The sequence below is a fragment of the Haliotis rufescens genome, unplaced genomic scaffold (assembly GCF_023055435.1).
Source record: "Haliotis rufescens isolate VD_foot unplaced genomic scaffold, xgHalRufe1.0.p SCAF_39, whole genome shotgun sequence".
NCBI classification, from domain to species: domain Eukaryota; kingdom Metazoa; phylum Mollusca; class Gastropoda; order Lepetellida; family Haliotidae; genus Haliotis; species Haliotis rufescens.
Window position 1 is genome coordinate 292,449 of NW_025964101.1, and position 13,007 is coordinate 305,455.

Below are 13,007 nucleotides of genomic sequence, written 5' to 3' on the forward strand. Positions count from 1 at the left end.
AGATTGCCCTGGATATGGACCAAACCTGACCTGCCATGATGAGAGATAGTCACCCTCATCATAATGCTACCCCCACCAAACCTGTCCACTTCCTGTATGCAGTTTCCGCCTCAACATTCTCCCTGACGCCTGAAGACCCGTGCTCTTCCATCCCATCGACAGAGGAGACATCTTGATTCGTCGCTGAACAAGTCATTTCTCCATCGCAGTTAAGGCAATACCCTGTTTTGACGGCACCAATGCATTCGTTGTTGCCAATGTTGTCGACTCAATATGACGCGTCGGAGATTCTGCGCAGTCCCGGTATTTTGGATGCTGTTGAGGTGGCTGTGGTCCACATTTCATGTTGGTGGCTCATTCGGATGTCGCCATCTTTGGCGGGGTGGTTACTCTTGGTCCTCCCGACCTTGGCCGATCACGTGTTGACCCATGTTGTTGAAACCGATCCCATAGCCTCATGATTGTGCTGGGCGCTACATTGATAACCCTGGCTACAGCTGATCGGGATTCCCTTGCCTGCAAGCGGCCTATGACGTTGTTCCTTTGCACTTCTGTTAATCTTGGCATGTTGTTGAACTGACACTGCAATTTAATACCGTTCATAGTGCTGCTGCACGTGCAGGACGTGCGGCTACATGGCCCTTTTTTTAATGCACTGGGTGCGTTTTTCCGAATCGTACGCGTTTCCCGACTAATGGTTTGCATGTCCTTGTTGTGATTATTTTGATCCGGGAAATGTTTCACTGACACTAAAACAAACTGAAACCCTTATTTTGCACCTCTTTGTCTGCTAATTTTGCTTTTATGGCCAAAAATATCCATATAGCGTTTCCCATTTTGAAGAGTATATTTGACTATGAGCCTAAAATAAACAGTTGAAGAAATAAAATAGAATGCAAATGGCTTGGTATTGCCAAAAATTTGATAGAACCGGGCCAGTTTTATCATGCTTCTATGTGAAGTAAAGGTTGAAGGGGATTTGGGGCACAGAAACACTATTCTTGGAACCAGAGCCCTCGGCCAACAGAAACCCATCGTCCATCGTCCATCGTCTGAGTGGCTTAACCGATAGTAAACTGTTTGCCAAATTTAAACGACTCATACGACCAACAATAGGGTGCTGGGGATACACTCTACCCTGGGTCCCCACAGGGTGCTGATATATATAGAATACTAAACGAGCTCCCGTGTAATACCAATTTTATGAAACGAGTGAATCGTTGTCGTATCTGACGAGCGAAAGCGAGTCAGATACCACAACTATTCACGAGTTTCATAAAATTGGTTTTACACTGGAGCGAGTTTAGTATTTTATTTATTACTTGCCATTTATAACGTTTTTAGAATTATACTGTTGAGTATGAATAGGCTGACACCTACACGATCCACGACATAGTCCAATTGAGTTTAACAGAATAATACTTCAAACACGTCAAAAATTGAAACGTATGAATTTAATACCATACAACGGTCCACCTTTAGAATTCAGGCGTCCGTTCCACAAAATTATCGTAGGGCTAATCGCAACTCACATACTTTAACTTAGACTAACGACTGTCGTTGCGCTACAATACGATCGCCTTGTGGAACGGGCCTTGCACCTCAAAGTTTACAATCACGTCAAAATACCCGATGACGTAAATTGTGGAATTTTGTTGCAAGATCCATCGGCGAAATAATGCCACGTGACGTCAGCCTAGCAACAAGGGTGCTGGGGTCATCGAGTGTGCATAAGCTCCTCTCAGTGATCTATCAACTCCATACGCAATGTCGTTGAATAAGCCAAGGGATGTTGAGAGCTTTCAATATTTGTTCGTGAAACGTGTTCCGAGAGTACATAAGCATGCGTTTTTGGTATTACACAAAGTGTAATACAGCTGTATGTTTATTAAACGGGTGATCTCTTCACGGGCAAGTAATAAAACATCATTGTTGATAATAAACTAGCACAGACTAGACTTTATTTATGAAAAGGAGAAGCGATTGTATTCATTGCGTCGTTTCGGCTGAGGCGATAAAACCTATGGAGCTATATTGTTTAATTATTCAAGTCCTACTTATCTTTCTACTATTTACCAGAAAGATTTACATATATTTATCGTTAATGTGAAGCCATTTTTTTCTGGCTTGGCAATTGTGATTGTCTAACGAGGTGCGGCTTTATAAATTAATAGTCTTTATGCAGAGGCCGATGAGCCATAAAAAGACAACCACGTCTTAAACTATCCATACAATACCTGACCCGTGAGGAGTACCGCCGTATTAATCCACCAGGGGCGTGTTGTACTAGAGCTTATACTCTATGACGCTTCCGCGATACGAATAATCAAGTCGATCTAATCCAGTAATTGATTGCGTATTTAATCCTCACTACGGGGGACCTTTACAAACGGAAATCATCACTTGTTCTGCCTGTATGAATAAGAACACTTTCCATCTATTTCTGAGGCAAAATAAATCTTGAAACTATAGCCCAAACCCAACTTTTGTCTTCTCCACCACGTCAGTTGGTGAAGCCAGAGGTGAACCTAAAAGTAACTAAACATGATAAATCTCAAGCAAAGAACTAATTCATCAACAAGAATATATTCAGTTAAGAAGCACGTATGGCACCTCCAAATATGTACAGATGGATCCGAGGATAGTGATGCAGTTGCCATGGCTACTGCCTATGGATCCAGGATAATATCACGGAGACTTTCAGATAAATGTTCCGTATTTAATGCAGAATCAAATGATATTTTAACAGCTCTGAAATATATTGGTAATGTAATCTAACAATCGTCCGCTGTTCCACCCCAGTACTTCCTCCCTAGATGATACAAAAGATAAGGGAAACCAGGAGCCTCGCTCTGATTTTGATCGCGTCTTGGTGGCCGGCTAGAGGTTGGTTAATGGACCAAAGAAACCTTGCAGGAAGCGAACCACTAACTCTACCGGGGTGGCCGAACCTACTGGTGCATCAACACAACAGGCGACCACACCCCACGCCAGGCAGGTTTCATCTACACGCCTGGTTCATGTACGAAGAGCCCAATGCAAGAAAGGCTATTCGGCACCAGCATCTAAAGCTTTTCCTATCCATGGGCACAGACCCTCGACTCGAGGCCTGTACGATGATAAGTTGTTATCATTTGAGACCTATTGTAAAGAAAAGGATCAAGATAGCACATGAGTCTCACCTCACGTCCTGGCCGAGTATCTCCTACACATGCGTACCAATCACACTTGAAGGTGGCACCATTACTACGTATTTGGTAACTTTAAATATGAACTGTAAACCGTATCTATATTTCCTCCATAACTGGCTGGGGCTCTAATAAAAGCCGGGGCTCTAACAGACGCCGAGTCAACGACTCTCGTGAAATTAATAGACGACATAGCGTCCAATTAAGGAAATACTGTAGTTTGATATCGGATGTTATCGGCGTTCTAGACCGCAACCCTGACTGCTTCGATGACGACATTACAGGATTAAACGAAGGCACATCTTTGCATACAAATAAAATGTTTATGAAAGTGTTAGGGACATGTTCTATGGTGACCAGATTTGGAACAATTTAAGCCATTTCCTCATTGAATCAACCGACAATGAAAGTAAAATATAACATTAGAAAAGTAGTTTGAAAAAACTATATTCATGACAACATGTTGTTTACAAGCCTTTTTGTGATCATATTCGTGGCCATCTCCGTAAGCAGTATCGAAAGGATTTGGCAGAAGAGGATTTGAAACTCCATTAGAAAACACTCGTCCCTTCGAAAGGCCATGAAAACAATGTCCCGACATCATTGAAGTCAAAATTGTTGAAATTCATTTCAAAACATTCAAAATAAAGAAAATCATACACATACCACTATTTCTGGACCACACCTGTCTCATTGATATCACACGGTGGCCTTGAATCTGAGAAATCTTGAAATTGAAAGCACAAATCATGCAGATTCTTTGTGTCACCATTGTCGGTTCGTCTGCAGCCCCGAAAGGGTTGTTCAGTCATACTCAAGTTCCATTGGTAATCACATTGTACCAGTAGGCTCTACAGGTTAATGTTGAACTACATCTTAAATCAGGGTTGTCACTTGGCTTCATGTAACTTAATTGTCCGAGTCAATGTAAACAACAACATTGTCAGCCATTACGAGTTGTGAGTTGTAAGTAACCGTGATGTAGGTCAAGTTCTGCCACACCTAAGTTCGAGATGGAGAGGCGTTTATTTTGATTTTTTTATGTTTAACTGGTGGTAATTGCTAACTAACAAAAGACTTACACATGTAAAATAAATGGTAGAACGTTACTTCATACGTTTGTTGTAGAAATATATTCTTTCAGCGTTTTGTAAAACTAGTTCATCCCAAAAATGGAAATGTCATGCTCAGTTTCCAAGAAATGACTTCTCTGACTGATTTCCAAGAAATGACTTGAGTGAGTCTAAACAGTGGACAACGGGTTGTGATGAAATTAAAACATCTATCTTTGGACTAAGTTTACAGGGTAATTTGTCAACTTCTTTTTGAAAGAAAAATATTATCATTATTTCTGTATTAACCTTAAACTTACATTCATGTCATAAATGCCAATTATATGAGGATATGAGTTACCTGATTATGGTGATGGGACTGTTGGGTTGGTGATGGTGAAGGTGAGGGTTCTGTTGGTTTGATTGTGGTGTACTTGGTGGGACTGTTTGGTTGGTGATGGTGTAGGTGAGGGTTCTGTTGGTTTGATTGTGGTGTACTTGGTGGGACTGTTTGGTTGGTGATGGTGTAGGTGATGGTTCTGTTGGTTTGATTGTGGTGTACTTGGTGGGACTGTTTGGTTGGTGATGGTGTAGGTGATGGTTCTGTTGGTTTGATTGTGGTGTACTTGGTGGGACTGTTTGGTTGGTGATGGTGTAGGTGATGGTTCTGTTGGTTTGATTGTGGTGTACTTGGTGGGACTGTTTGGTTGGTGATGGTGTAGGTGAGGGTTCTGTTGGTTTGATTGTGGTGTACTTGGTGGGACTGTTTGGTTGGTGATGGTGTAGGTGATGGTTCTGTTGGTTTGATTGTGGTGTACTTGGTGGGACTGTTTGGTTGGTGATGGTGTAGGTGATGGTTCTGTTGGTTTGATTGTGGTGTACTTGGTGGGACTGTTTGGTTGGTGATGGTGTAGGTGAGGGTTCTGTTGGTTTGATTGTGGTGTACTTGGTGGGACTGTTTGGTTGGTGATGGTGTAGGTGATGGTTCTGTTGGTTTGATTGTGGTGTACTTGGTGGGACTGTTTGGTTGGTGATGGTGTAGGTGATGGTTCTGTTGGTTTGATTGTGGTGTACTTGGTGGGACTGTTTGGTTGGTGGTGGTGTACATCACGGGACTATTGGGGTGATGTGGTAAAGGAGATGGGTCTGTTGGGTGTTAGTTGTAATGCTAACTAACTAAATATATTGAATGTCAAATATGGATACAATTACACACAACGGCGTAAAATCATTCTCAATCACGCACCCACTTACTTACTCATTCGTAGTAATGGACCTTTAGGCAGTGCAGCTACATGTATATTATCAACAGTTTGCACCAACTGACTGTCTCCATGTCTATTATTTGCGTCAGCAAATGTTTAAACATGTATGGTATATTGATCTCTTCAGCGTCAGCGTCGGTATTCTTTATACGTCACGTGATGTCTCGAACGAAAATTATCAAAAGCAGACATGAGACTACCTGGGGGTCACGTGATCATTTGACTGTTGTACTGCTGTCTCTGGCGGATCCTGCACTTCTCTGTTAACGCTTCAAGATGATGATGCTGTGTTCAAGTAACAGCCTGCAGATGGCTTTCATAGCAACTGTTTACTTCATGTTTGTTCTTTCCACATGCCGCACACAGCATTGTGGACTTCAAATGTCAGAGAAAATGAAGAACAGGTCTGTCATTTTTAGGAATATTGACATCAAGTTGTGTGAACCTAACTGCCAAGATAACTTCATTTTTGCATCCTGTCGAACATCCAGTGTCCGTCCTCAGAATCATCTCCAAGTAAGTTCTGTTTATGTCAAGTGGATGTGTGTAGATGTGTGACGGCGTGTTAATCACAGCTAGGATCACAATTCCATCTTATTGAATAAAGCACTTTGCGGTGAAACCAAAGCCTACAAGATAAAAGGTGATCAGCAAGATTCATGCTTTAGCAACACAATAATGAATGTTATAAACATGTGTCACAACTTTATGTCATTTCTGACAAAGCTGAATAAGCAAGCTTAATTTGTTAGTAAACACATACATATACAACAAAATATGGTTAAGGCTATTTTTCAGCAGATTATGCGTTGCAGAAGTTATGAAGTCTTCCGAGCTCACCGATTGAACAGACAGAGGGCCCCTGCAAATGAAAATGGCCAGACATATAGCATTACCTTCACAATAGCCATTATTGAACTTGTCCTTGGTATCAAAATATCACTCAAACAACCCAGAGAAATCAAACAACAACCTGTAGTTCGACCATGGTCTTATATTTCGCCAATATTTGAGGGAGACAACTTTGTGAGCTATTCAAACTTTCGAAGTTTTTGCAATGATTCAGAATGCACGCAGGGCCATCTCATACAGATAATCTAAGTCAAATGTAAAACATCAAATTCTCAATCATTCTTGGCTGAATATCTCATCTTCTAACGAAATCTCGAAATATTTGTTTTATTATATCAGGTGTCGAACTGACTGAATATTGTGACACGAAAGTAACTTTTAAATGCATTGACACTTTTGGCATAAAAAATGGTAACAGCTCAGAAAAAAAACAGCCTTCTTTTAAAAATTTCCATAAACTCGGTAGTACGTTGTATATAATTACAGTGTCGGTCTTATTTACAGGTGAGTCTACAATACCTGTTCTCGTTCAATTGCAATCTGCCACACCACGTGTAAAGAAACAGTTTTGTAGGTGTTGCTGTGGGCAAATACCTAGCCTGTATATATATTTTTGTGGATACATATGTTCGTTAATTGGGGATATATATGGCACAAAAAGTTTATGAAAGATTGATCCTGATGTGTATCATCGTTTAATGAGTCATTCAATAACAGTATGTTTAGAGGCGCCGAATAGACACAGTCTCGAACTTCCACCCACCCTGTCAGTAAGAGTTATGTAATCAATACACAAATAACTTTGAAGCGGTGTCAGTGTGGAAGGAGTTTGAATAACATCCGCCACTGGCTAGAGAAATCCTTAAAGTATAGTAACAATCAATAAGACCAATGCCGTTTAAATAACCTTGTAACGCACGAAACAACGGCTGTCAATATGTCTGCTACAGCTGCCATACCCTCACCCCTGTCACAACTGGAGTATGAATGGCTTTTATTTAATATTAATTTTAAAACCTTGTTAACGGACTGACGAATGTGATATACAATTCTCTTATTTGATAAAAAAAACAGCAGTAAGTAAGTTGAACTGGAAAATCAACTGGATCTTACATTCCTTGTATCAACTAACGCCCTGTTTGTGAAAATATGCACTAGACATAGGATTTAAAGACTAATAAAATCAAGTTGAAGACCGCATCGATAATAAAACCGAATATTTGTCTTGTGTATTAGATGATGGTAATGATATGAAATGTTATAACGGTAGATATTGAAGTGTTTTATAATACTTGGGGACGTCAGCAACATAAACATGCATAAAATGGGATAGGAAAGACACCCCTTTATGTATTTGCAAAAGAAAAACATGAGTTTTGAGCAAAGGAAAATATTCTCGCCCATCTTAATGTACCCGAGGGAACAGCATGTTCAATTTTGTAAATACCTTTGACAGAGACAGGCCACAACATCGATAGTTTCTTGAAAAATGGGTTTCCAGAATTAAGATGGGAGGTGTTTTGGACAATTATCCAGCTTTGAAGCTGAAACATCAAATTATCAATCATTCTTGGACAATTATCCAGCTGAGAAGCTGAAACAGTAGAAGGTGAAACATCAAATTCTCAATCATTTGTGGACAATTATCCAGCTATGAAGCTGAAACTGGTCAAACAGATAGATCATCATTCATGGAAGAATACAAAATAGATACCTGACAATAATATATTGATGCTCGCTACTGTTTTAAGTTGATGTATGTTGTCGAGGATAATGTTTTGACATATCGGCCTCAGCAACACTTTAGAAGGAGAAAACTGAAATATCCATTGGGACGTCTTAGCCAGAAGTGTCAACTGTCGTGGATCTCGTTTCCTGAAAAAGATTTTCTTTTCATAAATTCACTTTATGAATACTCTTGAGGCCAAATATGACCAGAAATCAGCAACATTTACACAATTTATGTTGTTATTTTTTAACATTGTCTTCAGTAGTTATAGTTCATTACTGACAGGAAACAATTGTGAAACTGGGGGACGTTTTGGGCTTTGCATTTATACTGTCAATTGTGATGTTTTTGATATTTTCATCTTGACTTGGTTTTTCAATAACGGTATTACTGAAATCAGTAATTAGTTACAAAACCATTCGTTGTAAAAACTAAACCTCTCATGTTGTATTGATCGAAATTCATGAAAATTACACATCAATGATATACCAAGTTCCATACTCAATTGCCCACATGCTAGACACATGTTACACATCAATATGTTATTCTTTAATTATTCATATCCGGATAAGCATATTGACTATATACCATAATACCGCACATCGGAAGACATGGCAAGCACTTTTCATCAAAAGCATCCTTCCGCGTATCCTGAATGCATGACAAGCACCATTATTTGATTCCGCTCATCTTGAAGAATTCTTGGCCATACTACATTACATTATTCCACACATACTGAAGACATAGCAAGCACCTTGGCTGTATGCCTGTATTCCCCAACATGACATGGCATGTGCACGTGGTCAAGAACGATTAATTACCGGTTAATTATGCAGCGTTAAACACCAAACAAACTATGCCGATTGTTGACCGTAAAGAGGCTGTGAGCAAATATCACCCACCATACGAGTCAAGCTACAACAAATTAAACAGCACCACTTATCCCTATTTACATCTATCTTCAGGCCCGTATTTGTTCCTGTAATACCACGACCTGCAGCCCGGGTATGAGATGTTTGGTCACTCGATCTGGAAAAGCTGCCTCTATCCAAGGTAATTATGCGAGTTCACTCATTGGTTCATTGCTTTCTTCCTCTATTTAATAACTATTCTTAGCGTGTGTGGTGCCCATCATCTCAACAATGAAGACATTTGCTTGAAATAGTTCTTGTAACACAACCGAATGGTCGGATTGCAAGAATAAAGAAGTTATTTACGTTAGTCGCCTCTTAAGCCAAGCATGGGTTGCTGAAGATCAACTAGAATGTGTGTTTACTGACAAACTGACAACATCACTCCTCCTTTTGATACAGTAGTTCAGGTTATTACTGTAGACGTGTTTGCAAATCCGAAAAACAATAATAACACATTTGGCCAATAAAGATAATGGCTTCATGGAGATACTGTAGAATTTTGGCGAGAAACAAATGGTACTTGGTAGAGGTTGAGTCCAAATTGTTTACATGGAAACACAACGAATAAGAAACTTTAAATACATGAAAAGGCAATAGTTTAACACATGGTCATTGCACATGTTTAGTTTCCTGCAAGAATATTTACGAGTTTGAGAGTTACAGCTCAGAAAACAAAGCCTCAAGTAGTTTGAGACTAAGTTGTAATTGTTTCTATCTCCTAGATGTAGTGACCCGCGAAGATTCTGGGGTAGAATAGGTCTACAGCAACCCATGCTTGCCGTGAAAGGTGACTATGCTTGTCGTAAGAGGCGACTAACGGGATCGGGTGGTCAGACTCCCTGACTTGGTTGATGCTCATGATATCAACCACTGGATTGTTTGGTTCAGACTCAATTATTTTCAGACCGCCGCCATATTGCTAGAATATTGTTGAGTGCGGCGTTAAACAACAAACCAGCCAACCTAGATCTAGTACTAACAAGCCTGGTTCTAAGTTTGTTGACAAAAAGTCAAGTTCTACTCCAGTTGCTTCTAAAAATACTTCTGGATTTTTGTCAGAGCCTACTTGTAGACATTACCGCAAGTCATGACATATCATTTCTGAACGTAGAAAGCTCGCTTTAAAAAACAGTCATTCCTCATTCCATACAAAAGTGTGGATAATTTTGATGGCACTCTTCATGAAAAATCTAAATATGAAACATGGACTTTTTAATACATAGTTCAGATGGTAATAGGGAAGGGAGTCGACTGTGTAACCATTATTGAACAACTGATTATCTATATATGTGAAGCTTAATAAAATTTCTAGGCCTCATTTACGTGTTATGACTTTGCCAATCCGAGCAGATTTTTTTACAAAACCTCTCGAGATGATATTCAGCCCGGAATACATAAAGTGTAGAACTGATTTATGTAGTTTGTCAGGTTGTTTACTCGTGACCGCAAGGAGTTCACGTTCATATTACCGACATGTTTATAATATAAATATATTCGTCAAAAGGGACGATAGCTTCCAATCATGACTTTTAGGTTCTACTAAGTGTCCAGGCGGATTTCACAAGCACCGAGATTCCTGCTATTGGTTCTCCAACAAGAAGGGAACATTTGACGAAGCAATGGTAAGCACGTTTCCGAAATATCGCTAATTAACTACTGCCAAACAATTTCTCTATATGTAATGCCATCGATCCCAATTGCGTGTATCTATGCTCATGATGTCAATCAGTGGATTGTCTTGTCCAGACTCGATTATTTACAGACCGCTGTCATAAAGCTGGAGTATTGCAGAGTGCGGCGTTAAACAACAAACAAAGTAACTACATGTAAAGTAATCGTAATAAACAATTGAATCTACTGGGAAAAGGTTGCAATGGGGAAAATAAATTGTAAATTTGGTAAATATACTCTCCAAAAGTAATAGTGGATCTTCAGAAATAGCAGATGGTTACAGAAATACAATGAGGTATCGAGTGATGGTAAGAACAACAAGGATAATCAACATAACATGTTGGTGGTGTATTGTAAGGGTGCAAACAATCAACATAACATGTTGGTGGTGTATTGTAAGGGTGCAAACAATCAACATAACATGTTGGTGGTGTATTGTAAGGGTGCAAACAATCAACATAACATGTTGGTGGTGTATTGTAAGGGTGCAAACAATCAACATAACATGTTGGTGGTGTATTGTAAGGGTACAAACAATCAACATAACATGTTGGTGGTGTATTGTAAGGGTGCAAACAATCAACATAACATGTTGGTGGTGTATTGTAAGGGTGCAAACAATCAACGTAACATGTTGGTGGTGTATTGTAAGGGTGCAAACAATCAACGTAACATGTTGGTGGTGTATTGTAAGGGTGCAAACAATCAACGTAACATGTTGGTGGTGTATTGTAAGGGTGCAAACAATCAAGAAGGACGTCATAGGTATGTTGTCTAACAAAGGAACTTGATCAGTGATGGGTTATGCCCCAACAATTGGTAAAACATTCATTTATACGGCCTGTCATTGTCTGACTCAATTTACCAATGGCAAGTTGAGGGAGTCTCGTCCAATCCTCTCGAAGATCCTGGCCAAATTGCGGCTATCGTTACGGGTTACTCTTGTCTTGTTGCTTTACGTGAAGGTTCGTTATGACGTCTCCAAACACGTCCACGCCTATCCAAGAGTAATTCTGGAGTCATCTGAAAACATTACACAAGTTTCTACGCTATAAACACCATTGGCATCTTGCGAGAGTGTGTCAGTTTGTTGATGGAGGTACAACACGTGATCACCGAGCAACACATTAAGTGCATGTAGATGCTTTATAATCGTCTGGCGCCGTGGAAAAGTGTTTTGATGGGCTGTTTTGACTCCAGTTCGTAAAGCATGGTTTCTCCTTAACCGATCCCTCCCTGTTGTTGCCCAAGGGAGTCCTGTGCAGGGCCGATCATTAACATTTTGTGTCTGCAGAAAAATTCCCCAAGTGTGCATACCGCAGACTGAGACACATTGGACATTTTGGCTACCTCTTGCGTCTACCCGTATGGCGATCTTCATTCTCCCTTTGGCGTTCATCACGTTGCAGACGACGCATTTCCAATCTGATCACAAATACCACATTAAAGCAAGACTAAAGAGCTTTCCTATCTGTTACAGTGGTTGATGAAAACCAATAAAACTGTCGTTTGATTGACAGAACATGAACATAACAGAACAGTGATGTTTACGATTTGCCAGGTGCGCCTCAGTTACAAACTGTATACGAATTACTCCTCTCGTTTTGTGTGCTATAATCCATTCACAGGATGCTTAACTGTTTTCTTTATTTGTCCAAGATACCGTGAAGCTCGTTTTGCTTCCTATGCAGTGTAAATATGAGACGAAATGAAGACACATAATTTTGAACAAATACATGTCCAATATTGCAAAATATTTTGTTTGTTTTGAAAAGTAATACCCTCTCATATATATATAATTCATTACTGTTTTGGAAGAGTATAATTCCATTCTTTTCTTAAATTGTATTGTATAATTCTTATGTATATTGATACTTGGAGGCACGGGGGATTCTCAGTACATGTGTACTTGAATCTTGTTTCCATACTTTACAGTCACGATGCAACCACCTTGGCGCTGACCTTGCATCTATCACCAGTCGAGAAGAAGAAGACTTTATCAAAGAGTATGCGACTCTGTCAAGAACAGGTGTGTAAGTTAATATTGAAGCTGATAAGGTATGTCACACTTCAAACTGGTAAAATTCACCGACTTGAATAAATATAACATCAAAATACAGATGTGCGCTTGGATGTTGAACTAAAACTGAGTGTCACATGTAACAGACCTGAGTCAAACATCAATCTCTCATACGTAGCTGAGGTCAGATATTGTTGCACTTATGTTTACATGTGAAGTAAGTAATAATTTACAGTTGTCTGAGAGTTTGACGGATATGTCATTTGCTGTCATTTATAATTTGGTTTCGCCGCCCCACCAATATGAGAGGTTCGTG

General features: G+C 39.7%; 2 protein-coding genes across 2 annotated transcripts; one reads left to right on the forward strand and one right to left on the reverse strand.

The window, feature by feature from the left end:
• Positions 1 to 4,605: 4,605 nt before the first annotated feature.
• Positions 4,606 to 6,416, reverse strand: LOC125372216 (DNA-directed RNA polymerase II subunit RPB1-like). Its single transcript, XM_048381438.1, has 2 exons — positions 6,402 to 6,416; positions 4,606 to 5,355 (listed from the first exon to the last, which is right to left on the reverse strand). Exons 1-2 carry the CDS (start codon positions 6,414 to 6,416, stop codon positions 4,606 to 4,608), a joined length of 765 nt encoding a protein of 254 aa, XP_048237395.1.
• Positions 6,417 to 9,051: 2,635 nt separating this feature from the next.
• LOC124124159 (perlucin-like) lies at positions 9,052 to 12,804 on the forward strand. The gene is made up of 3 exons (XM_046487253.2): positions 9,052 to 9,139; positions 10,534 to 10,622; positions 12,607 to 12,804. The coding sequence occupies exons 1-3, from the start codon at positions 9,094 to 9,096 to the stop codon at positions 12,706 to 12,708; spliced, it is 237 nt and encodes a 78-aa protein (XP_046343209.2). The 5' UTR covers positions 9,052 to 9,093; the 3' UTR covers positions 12,709 to 12,804.
• The last annotated feature ends 203 nt before the right edge of the window (positions 12,805 to 13,007 follow it).